Source organism: Pundamilia nyererei, unplaced genomic scaffold (genome assembly GCF_000239375.1).
Source record: "Pundamilia nyererei isolate P.nyererei 1_Seehausen unplaced genomic scaffold, PunNye1.0 scaffold00039, whole genome shotgun sequence".
Taxonomy (NCBI): Eukaryota; Metazoa; Chordata; class Actinopteri; order Cichliformes; family Cichlidae; genus Pundamilia; species Pundamilia nyererei.
The window spans coordinates 1,221,734-1,248,189 of record NW_005187440.1 but is presented as its reverse complement, the minus strand read 5'-3'; the positions used below and the strand labels follow the sequence as shown (position 1 = coordinate 1,248,189).

The 26,456-nt window shown below is 39.6% G+C and overlaps 1 protein-coding gene across 1 annotated transcript in view; it reads right to left on the bottom strand.

Annotated features, from left to right (window-relative positions):
- bsna (bassoon presynaptic cytomatrix protein a) overlaps positions 1–26,456 on the bottom strand; it is a 111,083-nt gene that overhangs the window by 68,003 nt on the left and 16,624 nt on the right. The window contains exon 2 of the mRNA XM_005730715.1: positions 5,277–6,662. Coding sequence (XP_005730772.1) covers positions 5,277–6,662 — 1,386 coding nt within the window. The remainder of the gene's footprint in view (positions 1–5,276; positions 6,663–26,456) is intronic.

Sequence of the window (26,456 nt, the reverse complement as noted above, 5' to 3'; positions counted from 1 at the left end):
TCGATGCTTGCTCGGAAGTTAAGGGTTTTTTTCGCTGTAAAAATACGTTTTCTTCCCACGCAGTGAACAGCGGATGCTAATGTTTTTGTTACTTTTTACGGAATCAAACTCAAAGTAAGGTCAATACTTCCACGCTTTAAACGCTGCACGCTCATACTCTCTCCTGCACTTGATATCCTTTGTTGATCTGCACACAGCTGTTGTCACGAACGTCGCACTCGCTTACATCATTGTCATGAGACACTCTTGCAAAAAAAATCACGGTTTTAGTAATGCAGCGTGCTTACGGGAAAGTAACAGATCTAATTACCTGTTTTGCAATAGTAATCCCTTACATTACTCGTTACTGCCCATCTCTGCTCACAACACATGTGCACAAACACAACGCAGCAGATTAAATGTCACAATCCCTAATCAGTTCTCTTCAGATGTGCAGATGCCCACAAACACAAATGTGACCTCATACACACACATTCAGACACACAGTCAGGTGGATGGGGTGTTGTTATCCTAGTAATTGTTCCGACGGCAGTCGTGACAGCCGAAAAAGTCTGAATGACAGACTGGACAGTGAAATAACCTCATTCACTCATTCACTAACATCTGGTCTATAAGCAGTGTGTGCGTTTGTGTGTGCGTGTGTGGGTGTGTGAGTAGGTATCACCACGAGGAGAATGTTTGCACCACTAGAGACAAAGCTGATTAGTATTTTTCATGATGAAGCAAGTGATTTGGAACGGAGAATCTTGGAAAAGGGGGCTGGAAGGAAGGAAGTTTGCAGAAATGCAAGCAAAAGAAGGAGGAAAGACAAAGCCGTGTGACTTCTTACTTTTCTTTTTCAGTAGACACTGCCTCCACCTTACATTTTTCATCTCTTTTGCTATTTATATATGTAAAAAAAACCTATTTGAATAATTAATAAGTCAAACGAGCGCGACCTCCATGTTTCTCTATCCCACAGTGTTCCTGTCTTTCTTGAACTCATCTAAAGTGTGACGTCAGTAGCTTTCATTTTTTTTAGTAAAGGCAAAAAGTTTTATTTTGTTAGTGGCTTGTTCAAAAAATAACTCAAGCAGACACATTTATTGTTTGACAAAAGGACATTTTACATTCATCTCCAGATTATGGACTTTGATCTGAAGAGGTTGTAACATTGTTTAGGTTTTTATGATCTCATTCCACATTGTGATCCAATAAACTATATTGCCAAATGTATTCTGTCACCAATGCAAATTATTGAATTCAGTTGTTCCAATTGCTTCCATGGCCACAGGTGTATAAAATCAAGCACCTAGTCATACAGATTTGATGGATTGGGGATTATGGTGTAGGACTGTTTTTCAAGAACTGGGCTCGGCCCCTTACTTCCAGTGAAAGGAAGTCTTACTGCTTCAGCATACCAAGATGTTTTGGACAGTGTCATCCTCCCAAGTTTCTGTGAACACTTTGGGGATGGCCCCTTCCTGTTCCAATATGACTGCACACTGGTGCACAAAGCGAGGTTCATAAAGACATGGTGAGCGAGTTTGGTGTGGAAGAACTTGACTGGTCTGCACAGGATCCTGACCTCAACCCAACGTAACACCTTTGGGATGAACTAGAGTGGAGAGTGTGAGCCAAGCCCTCTCGTCCAACATCAGTGTCTGACCTCACAAATGTGCTTCTGAATGGTCAAAAGTTCCCATAAATACTCCTAAACCTTGGAAAACCTTTCCAGAAGAGTTGAAGCTGTTATAGCACGGATTTATTGCTTTAAACTGTGGTAACACTTTTATGACCTGTGATGTAATAAAATTATGTTACAGCCCAAAATTTCTATTTGCTGTTCCAATATAATCTAGAAGTTTTACACATATAGGACTTGTTTGTCAGAGACATGTATCAAGTAAATCACAAAGAGTTAAGACAAACTGTAAAAACCTGCAAAGTCAGCCCGGAGTGAGCTGATGGGAATCGTTATCAGGTATGGAAATGACTGTACATTCAGTTCATCTGTGATATCATCACTTCTTTGCTGGCTTCTCTCCTCATCCCTCTTTGCTTCACTTGCTTGATTTATTACCTTCTTCTTTGTCCTACTGTTCTAATTACTGGTTTTTGCATGTGTGTGTGCGTGCGTGTGCACTAGTGCCTGTCTTCCCTCTGGACTAAAAGCTGTACATGATTCAGGTCTACATGTCTGGTTTCCTCTCAGCTGCTGTCAAGCTCTCTTTCTAACTGTTTGCACCATTGCTCTGTTCTTTGTCCCACTTTATTCATTTTCCTTTTTATTCCTCCTTTGTTTCTATGAATGTCTCTATGAATCCATCTCAGTTCCACCTTGAGTTCCTTTTTAACATTTTCTAAGAATTTCTCTCCATTAATAATCTACCTTTTTGTCCATTTCTATTTCTACTTTTTTTCTGTATGCTTATAATGACTAATGTTCATGATGATGCCCATCTTTTCTCCTCATAATTTGCCTTTTTGTAGAGAGCTCAGAAGTTAGTAGAATATGCTGTCACCATCATCTTTGACTCTAATTGGCTTAAAGAAATGATTTTATATGGTTGTTATATCACTTTTCTACTCCTTCTCTCTGTGTCCACCTTCTCTTTTCTCATTTTATGCACTTTTTAGGACCTGCAGGCCTTAACCCACATTGCAAAGAAACACACATCTACTTGCTATCTACAGGTAGTAAGTCCAAGTAAGTCCACTTATGAATAAGCGTGGTATCTTCAATGATATGGCCCATTCCTTCTTGTTATTGTGTTAGTGTGTATTTATCACCGTCCTGCATACTATAGTAAAGGCACTTATATATAGCCCTGTGTATTATATCTAGGTCTATTATGAGGCAAGCACTTCACAGTACTGTTAAGTACTAAAGACCTTGGAGGCATTAAACTGCCTCAAAGTAAATATGCCATGAGTCTCTGTAAATCTGCCAGACTCACTGACTTCCATGCATCCTTGCTTATTTTCTTTCATGCATTTCCTTCATCAGTCCCTTTCTTCCTTTCAGTCTGACTTCCTTCTCTGCTTTATTACTTACCTTCTCAACTCTTACACTCCCCCCTTCTCCTTCCATTTCTTACATTATTCTTCTGCGACATTTGTTCCTTATCTTTCCCTTCTTCCTCTATTTCTAACTTCCTGAAATACTTGCCATCTTTTCTTTTCTCTTGCTTTCTCTCCTCTTTTCAACTCTAAGCCTGCACTGGATCGATAAAAGGGAAGGTGAGAGGGCGGTTGGCCTTTACGCTTGTTTCTTTATACCATGAGCAGAGGTACTTTGGGAGACACAAAGACAGCGAAACAGAAAAGGATGTCTATGTTTTGTGATTATGGGTCTCCTAGGAACAGTCTTTTCTCTCCTCTTGTGTTTTGTCTTCAACGCGTAGCTCACTGGATTGCTACATATTATTTTATTTCATCATTCATTCATTTTAATTCATCGACATGTGCACGGCAGTCCATCTAAGGTGACATGAAGAAAAGAAAGAGAGATCAAGGGGTGCTGATGTCACAGTGGATTATGATACAGATACATAAAAACTCCAGAATATTGTTATGAATCTCACTACTGTACATGTAGATGTTTCTGTGTTCCAATTAGTATGATTACTAATCTTTGTTGAGAAAAGTGGGTTAAATACAGGCTACTGTAGCCCAGTGGGACAGCGGAGAGAGGCAAAGAAGTGGTACTTAATTTAGATAACGAGATAACACAATAACTTAAGAATGAACTTCTGAATAATTTTCTAAATTTTTGTTTAATGTAAATTTATGAACTGAAACAAAACCACGTTCAATTAGATCAAATACAAAGGTGAAAGGAGCACATACTGTCAGTACAAGCTGTGCACACACAGTTTATGGTTTTCTTTGGTCAGTATACCCGAGTTAGATTTTATTTATTTGTAAGCAGCGAGTTTTAACATGATCGAATTTTCTTTATTGTGTTGCCAGGCCACACTCCTGACCTCATGTTCTACCTTTGGCCATTTTAAACTGTGCCCAGGACAGAAACAGCTGCATTGTGCTGCTAACACAACTTCAGCTCTTTGCAAACATCTGCACAGACAGCATGCTAATGCTAACCTAGCCAAGAACCCAGAGTGATGTTAAAGCTGCGCAAATGCCGACCCCAGCACTGAACTTAACAGGTAACAAACTGATAAGAAGTCAGGCTGTAGCCTCTGTTTCTACCTCTTCATATTTCTACAGTAGAATCACTGTGACGATTCTACTGTAAAGTCTCTTTGTGCTGGTTTTCATATTTGCTCTATGCTGTCGGCTTTGTGTTTATCTGTAAATACTGAGAGAAAGATCACACATGTGTCCTCATTAGAGATTTGTGTTGGTGTGTGGGGCTGTAGACTCTGGTTTATATTGTTAAATGGTAATTATGAGACAGTGTGCTTCAGGTCATTTTACAAAGAAAACGTTCTCCTGGGAGTAATTAAGTAATCTATTACATTACTTTTAAGAAAATGTTCTTTGCAATATATGTAATACATTACTTTTTCTGAGTAACAACCCCAACACTGATCACAACAAAAAGGGGAAATACCTCCAGCATTCACAAACATTTGACCACAGAGCATGCAGTTCATTTGCATGAATGTATTGTTGTTGATATGTTGCTTAGTGATGGTCAGAAAATAGACGACTATGTATAAAAATCAGTATCATTGCTAAGTAGTTAAACCCATTGCATTTGCACTTTAGTCCCATCTCCAAATGCTTATGGATGTAACTGTATGTGTAAACATTCAGAACATCCAAAAAATAAAAATGGAAAGGGGGAAGTTAGGGATTAAAACGAGATATGGAAAACTCTAGTAGAAGTAACGAAAAACTCATAAATAAAAACAATTAAAGAATTCAGGAGGGACATCTAAATTTATACAAATGTAGCAGGTGTAGTAAGATTGAAATGAAGAAACGGGAATAAAACAAAACAACATCTTTGTTATATCATAAAAAGAAAACGAAAATGTAAAATGAAAACCTGAGTGAAAAAACAGATCATGATAAAGGATAAGGCTTAAGAAAAATATATATTTTTTAGAGAAACTGAAACACGAGCTGCACATCTAACGGCATCCACACAGTGAAGAGGATTAGGTTCAACAGTGGAATGAAGAACATTATCTGCTTGTTGAATGTTATTGATTGTTTGGTGAAAAGTAAATTTGACGGCGTTTGTACTAGTAGAGTTTTTGTTCTTGTATGTCTGCAATAACATGTGTTCAGTGTGATGTCTGTAGGTGTTCCGTTCCTCTTACCTCCACCAGATGTGGTGTTGGGTTGAAGCCGCACAAGTTACACACTTGGCTGTGACACTGCGTGCAGGTATTGTAGTTAGGTGGGTCGGAGCTACTGATGTTCAGCTCTGTTTTACAAAGAGGACAGTTCACTTTGGGTTTCACAGGCTCTGGAGCAACCACAGGTGCTGCTGCCACAGGCTCCTGCTTCTGCTGCACTTTCTGCTGATGAGTAGGTGTTTTCTGCTGTTGCTGTCCTTGTGGTTGTGTTTTTTGTCCTTGCTGTCCTTTCTGTTGATGAGCAGGTGACTGCTTCTGCATTTCTTGTTGTTGGGGCACGGTCTGCTGCTGTTGCTTCTGGGTTGGCATATGGGGTCCACCCATAGGACCACCCATTTGGCTTGGTGCATGAAGACCTCCCATTTGGCTCGGTGCATGAGGACCCCCCATTTGGCTTGGAGCATAAGGACCTCCCATTTGACTTTGAACATTAGGACCACCCATTTGGCTTGGAGCATGAGGGCCCCCCATAGTGAATGGTTTAGTACTGGTGGTCCCTTGTTGTTGCTGCCTGTTGTCAGGTGTTGCATTACTGAACACCACCTTGCCTCGTGCAGGGCTTGGCTGGGTGGAGGCGGTAGGTAGCGGGTCAACATTGATCAAGGTACTAGCCTGATTAAGCAGTGATGCCCCAAAGCCAAACAGTTTGGTCAGGCCATCCTGGGCAGGAGGGGCCTGACTCTGAGGTCTGTGGGCTGGGGAGGATCCAGCACTTCTGGTCTGGTCGTGGCGTGCCATAGATTGGTGCATTGGGGAACCACGACCCAAATCTGGTTGGGAAGGTGCCTTGGTCAAACCAGGGAGGGGTACTGCACCAGGGTGAGGAATCCGAGGACCCCCTGGTTGGCTAAAGCCTCCTGTGGGACCTCTAATAGTTCCTGGAGCTCCAGGACCGGTCTGGGAGTATGGATCAGATCTCATGCCCTGCTGAGAAGGCCCTGTATGAGACTGGGAGCCACCAGGGCCTGGATGTCTCTGTAAGCCAGGGGATGTATAAGACTGAGTCTGGGACTCTAGCTGTGATGAAGCATATGACTGCTGCTGAGACTGTGGATACTGCTGCGACTGGGAGTAGGGCTGAGTCTGGCTGTAGGGCTGAGACTGAGGTTGCTGTTGCTGCTGCTGCTGCTGCTGCTGCCGCTGGGTGGGCTGACTCTGTGCCAAAGATTTTGGCTGCGCTGCTGCTGTCGGCTGTGTTGGCTGAGGCGCAGGCTGCTGAGGCTGGACAATCGGTTTGGCTTGGTGGGACGGAGAGTGAATCTGCTGTTGGCTCTTAGAACGAGGCGTGGTCATATCAATGCCGAGAGCTCTCTGCATCTGACAGTTCAGACACAGCCATTCCTGGACCTGCAGGCAAAAAATAATAATACAAAAAAACTAATGAGTATGCTTAAAATCCACTTTTTCAATTTGAAAAGCCATTTTACTTTGTCTCTGTAACAATAATGCATACATAGTTTTTGGCGACAGTTTGGTCGAAGTCTTTCATTGGCACTATAGAGTTAGTTCTGAGTGAAATATTCGCATGGTGACTGTATTGTGAATACGTCAGTCAACTAAATGGAAATAGGTTCAATGTAATTTCCTTGACCACATCTTTGGCATTACCACTGAAACGTAAATCAGGTATCTGTCAGTTTGAACAATTCTTTGTGTAACACTGGAAGGGTCAGTAAGGCTCAAGAACGTTAATGATGTGGTGTTACCATTGAGCTATCACTATAATTAATTCATATTTTCTTTCAAAGGTGATTACTATTGATTCCTCTGAATATTATTGATGACTCAGACATGACACACTAGTGTTTCCTACCACCCAAACCACATAATCTGTGTTCATTCACCCGACTTGCACATGAAATATGATTCATTAGTCTTTCCATAGATGTCTTATGTAAAGACAATATAGCAGTTATCAATTAGAACCAGAGGGAGAGAAATCAACCACAAACTGACTGCAATGCTTAATGACAGCTCGGTAGAAACTGCAACCGAAGTGAAAAGAATTGCATCCCTCACATGTGCCAAAAAACATAATCCACACAGACACACAGGTATGCGCACATGCTACCATACAGATACAGCATGAGCACAAAGGAGATACAAACAGATGTACAAAGAGATACAGTCAAATGAAACAAATATGCAACACTCCTCACCATCTAAAAATAAAAATAAAGCATCACCCTGCTCCTCCTCCTCCTCTTCTTCTGTCCTCCTCCTTCCTTTTCTTCCTCCTCCAGATGAGAGCTGATACTCCCTTGTGTCCGGACCTTGCTTGCTTCTCTAATTTCTCCCGACTGCGAAAACAACCCAGCTCCTCTCTCAGCTGTGCCAGTCTCCTCTTGTCCTGTCTTTCCAACTGTAGCTTTGCATTCACCACTGCTACCTTGCTGCCATAAATAGTGCTATTTTAGCTCCCCTGCAGTCAGAGCAAAGCTAGTAAATCTCTGCACGTTTCATGCATTTCTCCCATCCCCTTTTCTTCCCACAATGCAATGCGCAGATGTACTGTGTTACCCCACCCGCTGTTCAATAACACCCCCCTACCCACCCATCCCTTTTCAAATTTTTTTGCAAAGGGGTACAGTGGAAGTTGGCTCCTTGAATTTAAAGGGTAGGATGTGCAAACATTGGGACAGGAGAGAGAAAAAAGCCTGCATCACTCACATACCCTAACTAAGCAATTCCTCCCACTGTGCTGCTTTGCTGTCTGGCATTTTCTAGCTTGACAGCATTACTGATCCCATGTTCCGTTACAGCTACATCGCTACACCCCGACATCGTCTGTTCCTTCTTAACATATTCTCTCTTTAGCTTTCCTACCTAGCATCTGCTTCTTCTGCCTCTGTTTTTCTTCTTTAATTCTCTCTTCTTTCCTCCTCTTGTTTTCATCCTTATCCCATTTTTCTGTTCTCTTTCTGATCAGTTTGAAAATGTAGGTCTCGTTCCTCAAATAGCTAAAGTGGAAAGAAATTTAAAAGTCTAATTTTGCTGTGCACGGTCCTCCTATGTTGTGTTGTCATAATTACATCTGATGAAGATGCAGAGGGGGAGAAAGAAGAAGAGAAGTGGATAAGGAGGAAGAGAAGGGGGGGCTGATTTTAATCCTGTCTCCCTGTCTACCCCTCTGCTTTAAACACTACATCACAAGAGACATTGGAAGGAACGAGGGATGCAGTGAAGAATGGAGGGATGGAAAGAACAGGGAGGAGATGGAAAAAGCAAACAGTGGAGAGAAAGAAGTCAGCAGTTTTTTTAATCCCAGCAGCTCTTCAGCTCTCATCATGTCAAGCTTAATCAACAGCACAGCAAAGCAGAATCTGAGCTTCCACGATGTGGTTAAAACCAGTGAATCCTTTGCACGTGCACCTGTGCCGTAACAGATGAGGAACAATGTCTTTGCTAATTGTGCAGGAGTTACAGGTTTTGTTCAACAATTTACACAAAAGTGATGATAACTCTGCCCTTTTTTTAAACACAGAAGAGAAAAACCAAGTGGAAACTACAATGGATACTAAGTCTGGGGTGTACAAAACAAACCTCACTGGGTACATTGGTTTTTGTACATGCAAAATTACAAAGGGTGCGATCAGCATGCTCTGAACCAATCACATCTAATCATTCAGACAGAACTCTACCAGTGACAGAGAATCACAACAAAAAAGCTCGGCTTACAAAAGGAGCTCACAACTTTGTCGCCTGCAAGTTGGTTGGCATGATATTGGCCCCATTCTAATTCAGACTCTACCTCTTCCTCCCTGGACACTAACACTGCATTTGTGCCGCTCCAAACCAACTATCCTTAAGTGAGAGAAAATCAAGGGCATCGTAATGATGCTGCTGTATTTCAAGCCCCCATTTCATTAAGAGACCTTGGAGCTACGCTGGTTTCAGGTTCTGTTTAGTCATTTCCTGTTTTATTATGAATATTTATTTCATTTAATTCTACTTCTTATGTTTGTTTTTTAACCTCTAGTTTTGTCCTCCGTCTGTCAACAGTAATCTAATTTGACTCTTATGTAGCTCTTCGCAGGTGTCACATCATCTTGTTACTCCTTGTACTCGACCTAACTAGGCTTTTCCTTGTGCATGAGTGTTGAGCTTTAGTTTCACATAGTAAAGCATGAACAGTTGTAGACGTAGATCTATCAGAGGTTTTTAGTAAGGTAACCTCTTGAAGTGCAACAGGAGGAAATGTCTTACAATCCAAAGATGTGCACTCGATATTATCCATTTTATATAGCGCCAAACCACAACAACACTGGTGTCAAGGTGCTTCATATAGTAAATGCTACAATGCTAAAATCCAATCAACAGCAGGAATTCAACCTTGTAATTACTGTATTTCTTAATTAATACACTAACTATAAGGTTACTGTAGGCGTGAAGGCCCGCAGACTTGAAAAACAGACTCATGTCTGTGTTCACAAATTTCTACCAGTCAGCTTGCATGTGGTGTGCTGCTTAGCTCAGACCATTTCCCAGACCCACAGAAGTTATCAAAATAATAAATAGCTGAAAATGTATTTTTTTTTTTGAAAGGAGGAAAATGAGCCCTGACAATCTCCAACAATGCTGACTCTGCACACTCACACAGGAGGAAAAATGGGAGGGGGGCGGGGGGCTTCTCTGCATTGTAGCTTCTTATGCATACATCACAGAAACATGAATCAAGATTTAAATGGAAGAGCATACTTATTACATGATATAAATTGCAAGAGAGCTTTCCTGTTCTCAAGCATTTTCAATAGCACAGCACATTTGACCTTCATATGATAGAAGACTTGCTTTCAGTCTAATCTTTGTTAGCTCTTGGTGCAAATATGTCTGCAAGAACTGTTTCTCCTGAGGCTGAAGCGCCAATAAAACTTAAAGAATAGTATAAAGAACAGCTTTATTACTGGAACAACACGTTTCGGCCTGTGCCCTTCGTTATATTACAAATACACACATTTATATACAGAACATTTTGCCTAATAACAGAATATGTTGTTTACCAGTGCAAAAAATGAATCATAATATGTTTATTAAGAAGAATAACATAACCTAGTGACCTGTTGTTAAGGTCTGGTGAATTAAAAACATATAAAAGTACTGTAAATGCCACAGACTTATTTACAAGACTGTGAATGATGTTTTCCGAGAAAAACAAGCACACTGCAGACTATAACTGTAACCTCTTATCTCCACTTTGAGAAGCACAGCTCTCCTCAAGGACTCTGATTTCCTCAATCACATTTCACTTTCTCTTTCTGTTGCTACCACTCTTATTTCTCTGTAGACACTTCACACCTCCACTCACACACATGGAGGTCTCAGCTCCTCTTGCAACAGTCAGTAGCCTGAAGGTCAGGTCTGTCTATTTAAGAGGCTGATCTCTGTCAGTATTGTGTCTCTACGACACAATATGATCGCAGTGAAAACAATTGGATTCATCTTTAACAGGGCCAGAGGTGTCAAACAGCTGAACAGATGCTGTAATGCAGATAGGGAGACTCATTTGATGTTGCCCAAATGAATACAGATGTTGCAGGTGGTAAGAAATAGATAAACTGTGTTTACTCAAATAACCAAACTATAGCAGACAGTTAAATATGAGCAAGAAAACCATTTTGGCAATTAAGAGAATGAATTGGTGAATATGTAAACCCCCCCATACTTTCTGGTGAACCATCAATCAATATCTTTAATCGTTTACAAGTCAGCACGGTGAACGCAGAGGCATCTGTTAGTCCTAAAGGAATAAAAAGAATAGGAGCCAGGGCTAAAAAATTAATTTAGATTAAAGATCTAAATAAGAAGATTCACAGCTGGGGAGGGAGCATAGAGGGTTAAACAATGAAGTCATTAGAATGGCATGCCAGTGCAAAATCCATCAAAATGTGGCTGGGACAGATGCACGAAGAACATACAATGAAGCTCTACTTTTGAGTACAGGAGTCAAGTGGAAGTTCACTGTGACTCTAATTTGTAACTAACTAGCCTGGAGACACAGACAGAGAAGACAAGAGGAGGTGGGAGGGTCAAGATCTAATCAGTGAGCTAAAACAGCATAGAGGAGGAAGTCTGTGAGGTCTTCATGCCTCTGCCTTTCTCACTATCGCACATCTGTTTGTTTTTCTCCCGCTATCTCCTAATTAATGAAAACAGTTAATAGGAACTAGACAGATGAGGCTGAATAAATTCATTAATACATTTAATGTTGTTATCCTGTTGATTTGCAAGGTTCAAACTGCCTGAATTACACAGAGTACTTCACATGTAGAACACAGCAATAGTAATATAAATAATATATATGTATACACACATGCATACATATACTAACCTTTAAAAAGGAGCCTATGTTCTGTACTCAGTCGAGAGTACCTCAGTGAAAGCATGAAACTGGCAACTGAATATGAACTTAGTCACACTGAAAAACGCGCACACATAGGGGACACACTCTCATGCACACTGACCAGCTGTCAGCATAAAATATTCATGCTACCTATCTCCAAACACTACTGACCAGGTGTTACCGCCGTTTCACAGAGAAAACTCCACGTGTGATTCACCACATTATCTGCCGCAACACTGCCAAACAGTTCTCGACATTTCTCTTTTCAGCACAGTAAAAGTACCTCATCGATCTGTATTTGTTATGAAAATGTATTTTAATCCAAGAGATAGTTTAGGTGAACACCCATGCAGTACTCCGTGACTGTCTTGAACCACACTCAATCCTGAGTACATAAGCTGGAAGCTGTCCAGTGCCAGCAGTCACAGGCCTATGCTAGTGGCAGCAGCTTAAGTGTTTGGATGACAAGTGCCTTGTTCAAGGGCATCTTACCAGAATTAATGCAGACTCACAAGAGCAGAAGCCCCACCACCTTGTAATAGGTCCTACAGTGTTCTTTCATTTGACCACCTTGGAGATGCTAAAGGAATCGAGGATTACGTGCATGCATTTTAGCACTTTAAGAGAAACTTGCACGTGTATGGTATACTCTGTGACATATACAGGGCTGGACTGTGAAGCAGGGCTGAAATAAACACCAGTGTCTCAGTGCTCCTATAACAATCTTTGGCAAAACGACAGTATTTGAGAAACCTAGAGGACAGAATCCACTGGTAGTCTCAGTCGATTTTATTTCATCATGGTACTTGTCATAATGTTGCCTTAGATAAGCTCACATTGAGGATTTACTCACCCACATGATGGTTTTTCAGACTGATGGTTTTTCAAGTACAGTGGCATGACACTTTTTCTCAAACATCCCACAAAATTTGCTCAATTTGCTTTGACAGTAACGGTTCTCGTCCGCAGCACTGAGGTATGAGTCGTCACATGAATTAAACCTGACTTCTAAGTTGAAGCTGTTGTCTTTGTGGGAGTATCTGTGAAACTGTACCATCCCCAGTAAACAGCGGGGGATGAAAGAGCACAGCAGGAGCAGAAGTAAACTGTTATAGCTGCGCTTTAGAATTATAGTAGCTAAAATATTTCATTGTGCAAAGAAACAGTGCAAGGGTCTATTTAGGATTAAACGTATGGCATGGTTACGTTTTGCCCAAATGAATCTGAGATGAGCTGTAATTGTCTAGAGTGGTGACAAATGTCACATTTGAGGTAAAGTAAATGAAGGCTATGTCCACTGTTTGAAGCTGTTTGGTTTTTTGTGGTTGTTGAGCTTGAGCTTATGTATATATTGTGCACCTCTATCTATATTCACACACAAAGTCCATTAAAATACAGCCTAACATGCATGTGCAGGATTCATTTGCACCTCTACTGAGGGTTACATACAACGCTTTTAATAGATCTGTCAATCTGCACAGTGTGGAGCTTTACAGGCTGAAGAATAGGAGGGAAGTAGACAGAGACGGAGTGAAAATACTCTCAATGTAAGCTTATCATAGTAGAAGTGTTTGTGGAAATCCAGGGAAACACTTAAGAGCAATTTTACCTAATATTGTGAGTTTGAAAATCTAAAAAATACATTTTCAAATGTTTCCATTTATATTTTAATCTATGTTTAATACTTTCATTCATATTTGAATCAACTTTACATCCTGGTGCAAAACTGTGGTAGCCCTTTAAATTATAGTTTGGTAACAATGTGGTAAGAATGGGCTAATAAGGAGGAAACAAGAAGGGGAATAACAAGTTATTACCACTTAGTTACTAAGTAATTGTCTTGTATCAACCATGTTAATTGCTGTATAACATTGTGTTGACATGTTCATCTTTGGGTAATAATAGGCAACAAACATAGTACTGTATTTCTCATACTATAAGGGACACTGGATTATAAGGCACATTAAGTTTTTCTATTACGCTGCAAGCAGGGTTACAAAATGCAAAACTACCCTGTTTCTACTTTATTTCACAGTAATATTTCCTATAATTAAAAAACCAAAATTCAAAAACATGTTTGTGTTTGCTAATTGGAATTTTTGTTATCATGAATTGGCTATTTTATAATACATAATGTTATATTAGTTAAGCTCCTGTGTCAGTTTCTCATTGCTTCAGGTAAATAGCTTAAAAGCTACAGAGAAAATTTGTCAGTGTTCATCTTATGAAAAAACTTTTTTCCTTTCAATAGTAAGAATTTGATAAAAGAATTTATATTAAATAAATAAACTGACAGATTAGATACTAGAATTTTAACTATACTGATTCATGTACCTTAATGAAAACTAATACCTTATGTAACTAATACAGTGGATTTTGAAATCTCTGTGTATCATCAAATTTTACCATTCAGTTTATATGTAGGTGTGGCGCAAACCAAGCAGCATGTGGTGCTGTATATTACAGCACCACATGCTGTAATATACAGCATGTGGTGCAGTTTCTTATACAGTAGATAAATACACGGAATTTACTTAGAACCTTCTAAGATACATTTGCTCTCAACATATGGAGATTAAGAGAGATGCCTGAAAATAAGAACACTCAACACATTAATGTAGCTACTTCATCTAAAAGAATGACTACATGGTATGAGAATATATTAAATGAAACACAGAGGCATGCTGCCACTGTATGTTCCATGTTTATCTCCAGTTAATCATAGAGTGGAGGCTCTTTTCCACAATGACTTCAGTGAGCGAACACTTTGTCTGGCTGCTCACGGTCATGGCAACAGGCTAATGTTTCGATCAATATTCCACGCAGATAGCGGACAATCCTGCAAGTATTCCTGTGGTGAATCACACAGATTCCACAGCTAATTATGGAAACACACCAGTACAACACAATGACACATTTCACTGATACATTACAATTCCTACCCCTTGTCAATAACCTTCACCAACACAACCACCTGCCTGGTTTATACTTAACTCTTAAAAGCCCTCCGAAATTTTTACACAGACTTATTAGATGTCAGAAACAACAGAATAACAAGGTGAACTCTCACATCACATGTTAAAACACACAAGGCTTAGCGAATAATTACTATTTTTTTACTGCTAATAAGTTTAAACTAAAACAAAATGTAAAAAATAAATGCTAAAAACATTGCACCTTTTCCCTCACCAAGTAATAGTAATATAGGAATTAATGTTTGAATTTGCTTTTTAGCATTTAGCTGCTTTACTTTCAAAGACCCAAAACTTTCACTGTCATGGCCTATATTGCACTTAATTAGAGTGGAAACATTGATATCCATGATTTCGTACACCTGCACACCTGAGGTTTATTTTTAAAGTGAGATGATCACCATGCTTTAAAAATCTCATCCTTGTATCAACAATTGTTTGTTTTTTTTAAACTACACTTTTGTCATCTTGTAGTAACATTATATATCAATGACAAAGATTTATTCTAGCATTAAGCACACATCACAGCACTGACTAAAAGATTGATGGCATCAACATTAAAATAAGCTAAGGAGTTTAAGGAGCGGGTCACGTGTTTTTCTGACAGAAATGGGACACTTTGACAGATTAGATACTAGAATTTTAACTATACTGATTTATCTACCTTAATGAAAACTAATACCTTGTGTACCTAATACAGTGGATTTTGAAATCTCTGTGTATCATCAAATTTTACCATTTAGTTTATATGTAGGTGTGGTGCAAACCAAGCTCTTGTTATCATGAATCAATCATCATGCTCTACCCTAAAATGTAGTTAAAACATTTATTTATTGCATAGCCCCCTCAACAAAGCTCAGAGCTGTTGGGCTATGGCAGGGGTGGGCAACTCCAGGCATCGAGGGCCGGTGTCCCTGCAGGTTTTAGATGTGTCCTTGAACCAACACAGTTGATTTAAATGGCTAAATTAGCTCCTCAACATGTCCTGAAGTTCTCCAGAGGCCTGGTAACGAACTAAGCATGTGATTCAGGTGTGTTGACCCAAGGTTAGATCTAAAACCTGCAGGACACCGGCCCTCGAGGCCTGGAATTGCCCACCCCTGGGCTATGGGCATGCATTCCCTTGGGGTATTTTGTGGACATGCATTATCATTTCAGGCCTCCGTTTGCCCCCAGATGCTGACTATATAGAACCTGGAGTATTTGGAGGCCAGGTCAGCACAGTTTTTGTGGGTCACGTTAATATTTGTTGAACCAAATCTTCTCCCAACTTCTGTCCCAACTTTGTCCACTTGCTTCTCTGGGGTACATGGGGGGTACATATTTCATTACAGACCAATAATAATCCTAGGTCAACAACGCACTACGTATAATTAGTTCATTTTGTCAAACTGTCATTTCTTAAGTTAATAATCATAATAATAATAAATACAATAAATGTAATCTGTAATAGTTTGTTAGCTATAAAACCTAGTGTCAGTAGATTGTGTCCTCCTGTTTGTTGAGGTCATTGTAATCGTAAAGTCTTTATAGACTTTGGACACGGTGACACAAACCTTAAATTGTACCATTTGAATACAGAGAGAAAGACTACCCCTTCATTCAAGATCTAATAACACCACAGCTGACAGTTCATTCCCTGCTTTGTCCAGATGAATGTCCTATACACACACACACACACACACACACACCAGCACAATTACCATCAGAAAGCTTCTGGCCAAGAGAAAGTCATAAAACACGTTTCACTTCTTAGGTTGCACACCAACACACACACACACACACATCTCGAGGACGATTCATCCACAGCCTCTCCTCACTGAATAACTCCCAACTGGTCGATAGTATTGACCACTACCACACTACAATATAATGCATGTTTCTTAATTAAAATCTGGCTCAGCACTTCGGGCCCAGTCTAATATGGTCACAACCTCAATGTGAACGTTGTGTGAGGTTGAGTGTGTGATGGTTTGGGTTATGATGTTAGTCACAAGGGACAAGGTTACTACAGTATAAGGGGCTAGAGAGCATCAGTACTGTGTACTGTGTGGGTCGGTGTGTGTATAAATGCACAACTTGTGATTAAAACCTGCAGTTGAAACTCTGCTGTTAAATCAATAATAGATTTGAGTCAGACTGAAGAACAATACCGCGGGTTCTTCAATGGACAGCTGGGTGGGAAAAAAGAACTCATAAAGCATTTGGAAATGTTTGGAAAATAAAAATGCAAATGGTCAGACTGAGCAGAGGAAGAAGCTGAATAAGAGCAGGAGGATTAGAATGAAAAGACAATGACAGGAAAAGGAAAGAAAAACAACGCGTGCATGAAAGAAAAATCAGGCGAGATAGGAGCGCAAGAGATAAAAACACAGAATAGAGGAACAGGGTGGATGATGGGATTTCCAATGCATGTTTAATCAAATGATAAAGAAAGTGGTGTTTCTTGTTTGTTTGCTAGAAATGAATTACACAAACATGAATGATAACACAATCTGTTTACCTCTCTGTCACACCCATGTCCTCTGATGTTCTGCACACAAAAAACTGTATTTGAAACTAAATTTACATCATGTTGCATCAAAAAATGAGTTTGGCATAAAAGCTTTTTACATAGCTTTAGCAATGCTTTATCTATAGCAACATTACAGAATAATAAAGACGACATCGCTTGAATATTATAAATGCTATATAGTGTTGAAAGTGCTGATTTTTCATACTTTTCCTAGAAGGGAAGAATGACTAGCCAATAAAGTTTCTTTAATTGATTTAACGTGTTAATGTTTCTGCTTTGATTAAATTTCTTTGATGATTTAAAAAGCCTCATGAGACAAATTATTGAGGACATCGCGCCAAAGGGTGTCTGCAGTCTTCAAGACACAGAGACCGATAAGACATCTCTCCAACCAGGAAGCCAGTCAGACAGCCAGATGGTGCAGACCTGTTTGCAGAGGTATGACAGTGTGAACGAGTTGTATCACCTTCCCCTCAAACAGTCTTATCATGCAGTGACAGCACCCAGCCGTCCTTTTAAAAACCACCTACGGCCAGTCTTTCCCTCTCCATCAGCCGCTGCTTTCTCTCCTTCTCTCTCATCCTTTTATCGACATCCTGCCTTCTGGTGTGTGGAGGTGTGATAGAAGTGGACATCAGTAGCGTCTGTATATTTTTGAGTTTGTTTTGGACTCTGAGGATAATTAAAAGTGTGCAGACATACACAAACATGTGTGTAAAAGATCACTAGTATAGAATGGACCACCAAGTGCTGTATAGTGTGTCCTGTTTTTACATAGCCGACTGGCTAATCTGACAAGTATGTCCTGGCAAATCAAACAACATATAGAAACAAAATAAATAAAAAAAATACTCCACAAGACGATCACAAAGTTACAGTATAACACATAAGGTCAATGATGGTCTCTTTAACCCCCATCTTCATTGTCCTATGACCTTAACAAGTTAGCAAATTTAACATAAACAGCAACATTTCCTTAAGACAGGAAAAAGGCTGATTTGCAGTTTTCATTCACTTCAGCAGCAACAATTTGAGTTACTAATGCAGAGCAATTTTAGTCAACTGCAACTTCAACAGAAAATAACAGTGAAAAATGTATTTTGCTCCAGAAAGAAAAAGTAGATAGACTATGATTTTAGGAAAACCATCATAACTGCAATGAGTAAAATTTAAAATATAATTTTTTTTTTAAAAAAGGGAAATTTTTTATTCCTTCAAATTTTTTCAATTGGGTTGCCAAAAAAATGCCACATTTCTCATCTTTTTTCATTTAAAGCACGTCGTTACAAATTCCTTGCAGCTGTACTCAGACCTGTGTGTGTGTTATTGTTAAGCTGAGTGTTTATGGCAAGCAGACTAAAGTTTGCATGTTTTTGATGCTTGCATGTTTGCTTTCCTGTGTGTGCACTAACGCATACGTACACCAAGTGTGTAAGTGTGTCCAGGTGTGTGATGCTAGCCCAGGGCCCCTCTCTCTCTCTTTCAGTTCTCGACTGGCTGGAGCCTCTCTGCTGCTCTGCTCTCATGGTTAATGCATGTGGAGAGAGAACTCTTGTCCCTCTAGCTTCTCCTTTTCTCTTTACTTCCCCAGAATAGAACTGATCCTCACCATACATGAAGGAAGATAACTCCCATTCCTTTCCCATTCCACACACAGCAAAGAAGAAATTACAAAAGCACAGAGTCAGAGAGAAGGAGTGAGCGATAAGCTGACAGAGAAAAGGCTGGGGAGATAGGGAGGAAAGGGAGACATATGAAAAGGTAAGGTGGGAAGAAAGAGTAAAATAAGTCTCAAGAGCAGAGACATGAATGCTTTTAGATTCCCTCATCCCTTCTTCTATCCATGTGGAACTGTGCATAATGGCAAAACAGGATATCAAATAACTGCAATGAGCAACACTGAAACTGCACGTACCGAGTCTCAGGAAGCAACCAGTTAACAATGGAGAGAACACTGCAGGGGACACATGGTTCGACTCTGTTGGTGCTAAGTGTTACAATAAACAGTGGTGGCAAGCCAGGGAAGGATCATGCCCCTACATGAATGGCTTCTACTTTTCAATCAGAGCCATAGCAAGAGAGCGAACTGAGGGGTGACAGTCTAAAGATCTTTTCAGCATATTCTGTCATTAAATTTTTAGAGCATGCTGTCATTGTTTGCTCATTGTTTAACAGCAATTTAATAATCACCCACCCATCCATCTGTGGTCTGGAACATATCCCAGCTGTCACAGGACGAGAGGCAGGGTACACCCTGGACAGGTTGCCAGTCTATTGCAGTGCTGCGACTATCATTTATTCTTAAAAATAGCCTCGGAGAAAGCCATGATCCCTCTCTATGTGTTAGCTCTGCACAGACTGGCGACCTATCTGGGGCGTATCTTACCTACTGCCTGATGATAGTTGGGATAGGCTCCAGCCAGCACAATATCTCTGTAATAAAGAATGATACTGAACTAACAGCCATCTTTATGATCCAGGTTTCGTTTCCTGTTTTTCTTTCTCCGGTAGTTTCCACTGCCAAGCAGGCTTGGCTTCAACCAGTGCCAAGTTAAAGTGGCACAACAGACACAGACACACAAACATAGGGAAGCTATCACTGTGAGACTTCCGCTGGGCTATAATAGGAGATAAATCTGAACTGTCCTAAGAGTGACACACACACACACACACAAACACACACACACACACAAACCATTTCCTGTAACTACTATCTGCTATTTAGAGGGAAATTTATTCAGCTACATCAAAGAGGGCTGCAGGTAGATTGGTGTTTACTGTAATGATTTCCCCTCACTGGAACCAAACACCCACAAACATAAAAACATGCCATTTGGCACTACATACACTAAGCAATGGGGCTGCACAATTAATCAGATTTTAATCTTGATCACGTTTTTGGCTTCTCACAATTAAATGAACATGATAGAGCGATAATGAAAATGTGAATTGTGCCAACACAATTCAAAGTAAAAGCAAATCCAGCACTCACTAAATGACTCCCTCCAGATGGGCCAATCATGTTGCACCATGCAGTTTTAGGTTTCTTGGACAAGTCTGGATGAGTAAAACTTTAAAAGACAGATACACAAGAAAATTTAAATTGTCTGGCAGAGAAGAAGAACCTGTCCTTCGAAATGAATCACCATCCATTGTTTGGAAACACCTCTGCTTTAGTGCAACTGACATTAACCAAGAAACCATATGCAAAGAGTGCTGTAGGTCTGCACCACAAAGCAACTTGACTAACTTATTCAAATGTTTGAAAACACAGCGTAAACTGCAGTATAATTAATGCATGAAGGTCAAGAAAAACAATGCGGCGGTTGTAAACAGGAATTATCCAACATCAACTCAAAGAGCCACAACTCATGAGCGTATTCTTCCAGCTCACAAAGATGCATTGAAATCACCAATCAGTCGCCTTCAGTTTGGCCAAAATCCAATAAACACGTTGAATACGTAAGAACTCAGGGAAATGGTCAACATACTTGACAAAAGATATGTTAATGCAGGGCAAATAGAGAGGGATCTCACAGCTGTCGAGTCTCTTCAAGTTTCATTCACATCCATCGAGCAGGCACAATGAATGGAATCAAAGACTTTGCCTTTTGCTTCTAGGAGATGCACTCAGATCAGGTGAGGAAACACCTTATTTTTCAGCAAAGATGTTTTAATTAACAGGAATGCAGCACAGTGTGAATGTGAAAGAAGTTCCCTGTTGATTTAATTTTTTGTTAACTTTGGTCACATTTATTATTTATTTATTTGGGGTTTTTTCTAAGTGTAGCACCGAATTGAGGCGAATGAGGATTGCGGATTTTATTTTGAGTTAGTTTACATGAAAGTGCAATAAAAGCATGTCTCACTCAGATCTCAATATTGTTGCAAATAATTATAATATACATTTTGTCCATAATCATGCAGTCGTACTAAACATGTCACTCAAAATAAATAGTTGATATTAGTGGTGCAACGGATCACGGTTGATCCGTAATCCGAACCAATTCCACTCCACAGTTCGGGACGCACGTGATCCGAAGATTCGAAGTATGTGTATGGTGCGCGTGGTCAGTCTGTCAAGCGATAGTTATGGCCAGCGCTAGCAGTCCAGGTGGAGGAGCAGAGGAGTTTGTAGCATTTAAGCAGCCCTTTGTTCCCCAATCTGACCGGGCTAAAGCTATTACAAAAGCTACTGGGGTGTTTAGCTGCAGACGGGAGGCCGTATTCCCTTGTGCAAAACAAGGGGTTTATGATGAACGTGCTTGAGCCACGCTATGATATCCCGTTGCGCGTCCACTTCAGTGACAAGATCGTACCCAGGCATGTATGAGCAGGAAAAGTTTAAAGTTATGGCTGAACTGTCCCAGGCATCTTCTGTTGCCCAACTACAAATGGGTGGACCTCGAGGTCAACGGAAAGCTACGTGACCATGACCGCTCATTATAAAACAGCAGAATGGTAGATAAAAACCCCTGTACTGCCCTATACTGCACCTTAATTTGTTTTTATGTAATTCTGTGGAATGAGTCTTGAGTTGAATGTTTTTAATAGGCAAAAAATACTTAAATAAGTTAATAAGTAAATGTTAAAATTTTTTCTTTTTTTCTTTTTTTTGCTGATCCAAAAATTGATCCGATCCATGACTTAAAACCGTGATCCGATCTGAACCGTGAGATTTTTTGATCCGTTGCACCACTAGTTGATATGCAGTCCTACTTTCTATCACCCAGATATAAAAAAGCGAATACATCCAGTGCTGTGTGGGTTTTGGCTGAAATCTGACAGTAGACGACCAAATCTATGAATGCACTGATCCAGATACAGCTGCAGGAGTTGGCTTTGCTATTGAGTTTCTAATTGTTCCATTATGGGGGGGGTTGCAATTGGCCTTGCAGTGGACAGAAATCTGGTAAGCTTTTGAGTCAGTGTCAACACCTGCCCAAAGCTTTTCTGGTTAAAAAAAACACACAGGAAATTAGCAATACGCTGAAAAACTTCAACATTAGTTGCCATAACATCATCTGAAGTTATTAAAAGCGCTGACATCAGAAGCTGAAATAGCGACTTTCTATCTTCAGACAGAGGTGCTGAGATCCCCGTGCATTTACAGCCTCATGTGTTGATTGAGAGTTTTATCACAAGTGAACCAAAAATAAAGGGGTTGTTGTCCTGCTACCTCTTAGTCTATTCCTCAGATTGTTTTCACACTTAGGTTATTTATGTGATAATGTTCATTCGTCAGTGTATTGTAAAAAAATAGTTGTTTGTTTAGTATTTTCACTGCTTGAAGTTCAAACTGAAGAAATACCTGAATGAAGATACTGTATTGATTTACATGCTTAACATTAATTAAACTCTGTTATTTATGCACGGAGGACTATTATTATTTAAGTGAAAATACAACATAAAAAAAATATGTAAATTATACAAAATACACATTTACTTTAAATAAGATTAAGAAAAACAGAGCTGTGTCTGCTGATGTTTTGTTTTAATTTTTGCATTAGGACCCTGGCTTGGCACAAAAGATTCAGGGGCTAAACAAACAAGTGCCATCTTTGACTGTACTACATAAACAAAGATCATTCAGATATCAAGTACATTAAAAATAAGCTGCTGAAAATGCTTTTTTTCCTATGTGTATAAATCGTGTTTGTCTGGATTTGTGTTATTGTACTTAGTTGTATGTTTATGATTCAGCATGCGTTCCCTGGTGTGCCTGTTCATGCTGTTGCCATCACACTCATTCCCAGCAGGTTCCTTCGCCTCAGTGTCTCAACATGTTCAAGGAGCTTCACACGTGGGAACACAAAGCACTGCCTGCTATCAAAGCATACACATCCTCAAACATGCATCATGGATACAATGACCTTTGCTGTGGGTAACCTGGTTTCCATGGTTGCCTGCCAAAGTGTGAAAAAAAAACCCTGAGACCTCAGAGTACAGCTGAGGAAGATTAAAGATACATAGAAAAATTACAAAAAGAAGTGCAGGTTTTTATTCAAAGCAGGACAGTGTGCTTCTGTTTGACTAATTGGAAAGAGCAGCACAGTAACCAGTGCAGGGTTAGAGGTGGTATCCCCTCTGGGGACACTCACAGTCAGAAAGAGCCTGATGAAGATAAAACATGTCCTACAAAATATGTGAAGAATATGTGAACTCAGATCATCCTCTCAAGGAGGCCATTGTGATTCTGTCATACTGAAACATATTAAATAAACTTAATAGCAGGACATGAAATCATGTATTTATAACTGGTACTTTAATAGTCTAAATGTGAACTTTATAGATGAGCCCTCTGGTAGATACAGAGTAATGTCTTTTATGTTTAGGAAAAGATTTCTGGCAATTCTTATGATTATATAAGAGCAGGCCGAACATTTCTATTGGTCTAAATGCACTGAGTTGATGCCATGTGATTGGATGATTAGATGTTTGAGTTAACGACCAACAGATCAGGTGTAACCAATGAAGTGGCCAGTGAGTGCATATTTAATTTAAAATAGGGCAGAGGTAACTTCTCAAATGTGGAAACTAAATGGAAAATAAAATTAATGAATAATTTTCGAATAATAGAAATTATTAGCAGTATAAACGAAGAGAGGCGTGGCACTCTGTGAGGGACTGTGTTACAAATAGTCAAAAAGAGTTCAAGAAAGAGAAAGAAAAGGGAAAAATCATATTAAATTTTATAAATATTATGCACATAATCATGCGTATGGTGTTACAGTGGTGGAAGCTTCTATTAAAGATTGCCAAAGTCAAAGTTTCAAATTTTGGAGGTAGACCAAAAAAGCTTTTTTAGTTGAGAAGAAGAGTCTTTTGTACTCTGTATGTAAACGTCTTTACAAGATATTTCATTCCTTTAGCATCTTTAGAAACCAAAACCATTTCCACTTCAATTTACATTTTAGCATATTTCCCTCACATACACCGTTTAACAGGGACAGCAGTAGAAATCATGTCCCAAAATAGCATCCTGCTGCAGTGTTTTTGCTGTCCATTCTCCTACTTCCAGGGGTTAAAGTGGACAACAACACCTTCAATTACTAGATAATTACATTTGACAGGTAGATTAATATGAATACTGTTGAGTGAGGACACGTAGCCTGGAGTTGCTTCCAGCTCATGGTTATGCCAGTTATTTCTGAGTAATTTTTTTTCACCAACACTGCCTGCCACTCTGGGTTCCCCCACCTGCCAAGTCTGTTTGTAATGTAACCTCTACTTACTTCCAAAAAATGCTTGAGAGCTCGTATATGTATATTTGGATATGACAGTTATCATTGCCAATCAAAATGGGAAACTGAGAGGCAGTGCCCACAAGCACTTGATTCTATTTGTAAAGGAAAAGAAAGTGTTGGAAGTTTTTTATATTTCTTTGTAGATCATGGCCAACGTGCTCCAGGCTAAAGAGACCAGAACCCATCTGGTTTGTGTCAGTTGAGTTCACCATTCAAAAGCCAACATTCATAATGGCATTGATGCCACGTGGCACGGGCAACTTGTCACATCTTTGAAAGCATTAATGAAGCAATATTTGTTGACATGCACACAACATTTTTCGTCTTATGTTTGTTTGTTTGGTGCTGTCCTGCAAAAATGTTGTGCATGCATTGGTATGACATGAAATAGTCTTATCAGACAATTTTTAAAAAATCTGGTATATTGTGACATGAAAAATATACTAACGGAGACCGAACTGTTGAGGAGCTTGAATTCTTTCCAAGTAAGCAATAGAGGAAAACACTTCAAGACAACAACTGATCTCTCACATGGGTGGTGTTTAAAGAGGTGACGAAAGCATGCCCTATTCCAAGTTTTTGAAACGTGGTACTGGGATCAAATTCAAAATTTGTTTATATTTTTCAAAAAACACTTTAACACATATTTTGTGTTGTGCTTGTGCTGTCTTTAAATTACCACATTCGATTTTAATTTAGATTTAAATGTCACAGAGCAACTTCTTGGGGAAGTTGGACGGATATATTGCATACACATTTCTCTACTCAAGTAAATTTGTTTGTAGGCATGCTGTGTACTCTATGTACTTCCATGTGTGTGTGTGTGTGTATGCGCGTGCACATTTCCACTGAGCTGTCAGTGTTACTGGAGGCATTCAAATTGGATTTTTGCTGCTTGGCGGAGGTTTATGCAGACACTGGGGCTTTTGATTCAGTGCTCACTCACGGACAGCCATGCATGACAGACTGTTTCCTTAAGAGAGAAAGGAGGAGAGCGGCAAACAGAGGAGGGATACCAAAGATGTGTGGCGTGAGACAGTGAGAGGCCAGACAGTGAGCTAGAGGAGTAGATAAAATGTGGAAGGCATATTAGAAAGCAAGAAATGGGGGCCGAAGCCACCAAGAATGCAGGAGGAGGACAATGCCAAGTGATGGACAGAAAGAAAAAAATCTGCTATGTGATTAGTCAGAAAAGAGCGTAAATTATATTTTCAACACTTACTGAAAAATGCTTTACCCACATTTCAGGTGCTTGGAAAGGTGACTTTAAAAGAGGTGATTACTTTCAGTGCTTAAAATGAAACTTAATTACATGTCTGAATTCATAAAATCATTTTTAAAATCCTTCCTGGCAGTGATAAGTATTTGTGACTTCTTTTTCACTCTACCATATGATTGCACTTAAGCCAGTGTCTGCAGCTCATTTAAGACTGCTGCTATTGAAAGGAAGCTTTCAGACAGCTTAAACTGGGGAAAGGAGCTTGCCGATAATGATTTCCTTAAACAACAAGCTCCTTTACAACAGCAATAAACTGGACGAGCTATAACGGAGCTATTGTGTGGATTTTTTTAATAGCAATTTAGTTAGCAACTTGTAATATGATCAACAGCATCGTGTGGAAAACACTCTCAAAATAAACTCAATATAAAGCTTTCATTTCTGTTGCAGCACACTTGTAAATATTTTGGAAGACATTGACAGGGAACGATTTATGGCTGTTTGTGTTATGGTTACTGTAAAGGTAACGCTGTTGAATAAATCCACAGGTTAAAGACCTGCCAAATCAGACTTTAACTCTTTAACACAACATCTCTTTTTCTTTGGTATCTAATATTAATACAACGAACATATAGACATATAAAGATGCATACTTAAATAGGGCAAGTAGTCTTCAAACATTGAAAGAAAAGACCCAACCGTGTAGTGATGAGCTGGCACCAGCCATCATATTTACATTAATTCAATGTTGTCTAAATTATTGCCATTATCAGCCTTCTGTGCTGATGAGAATATATCCTCTCATTTAGGTCATTCAGGTCGTGTCCATCATTACGGGGAAAACAACC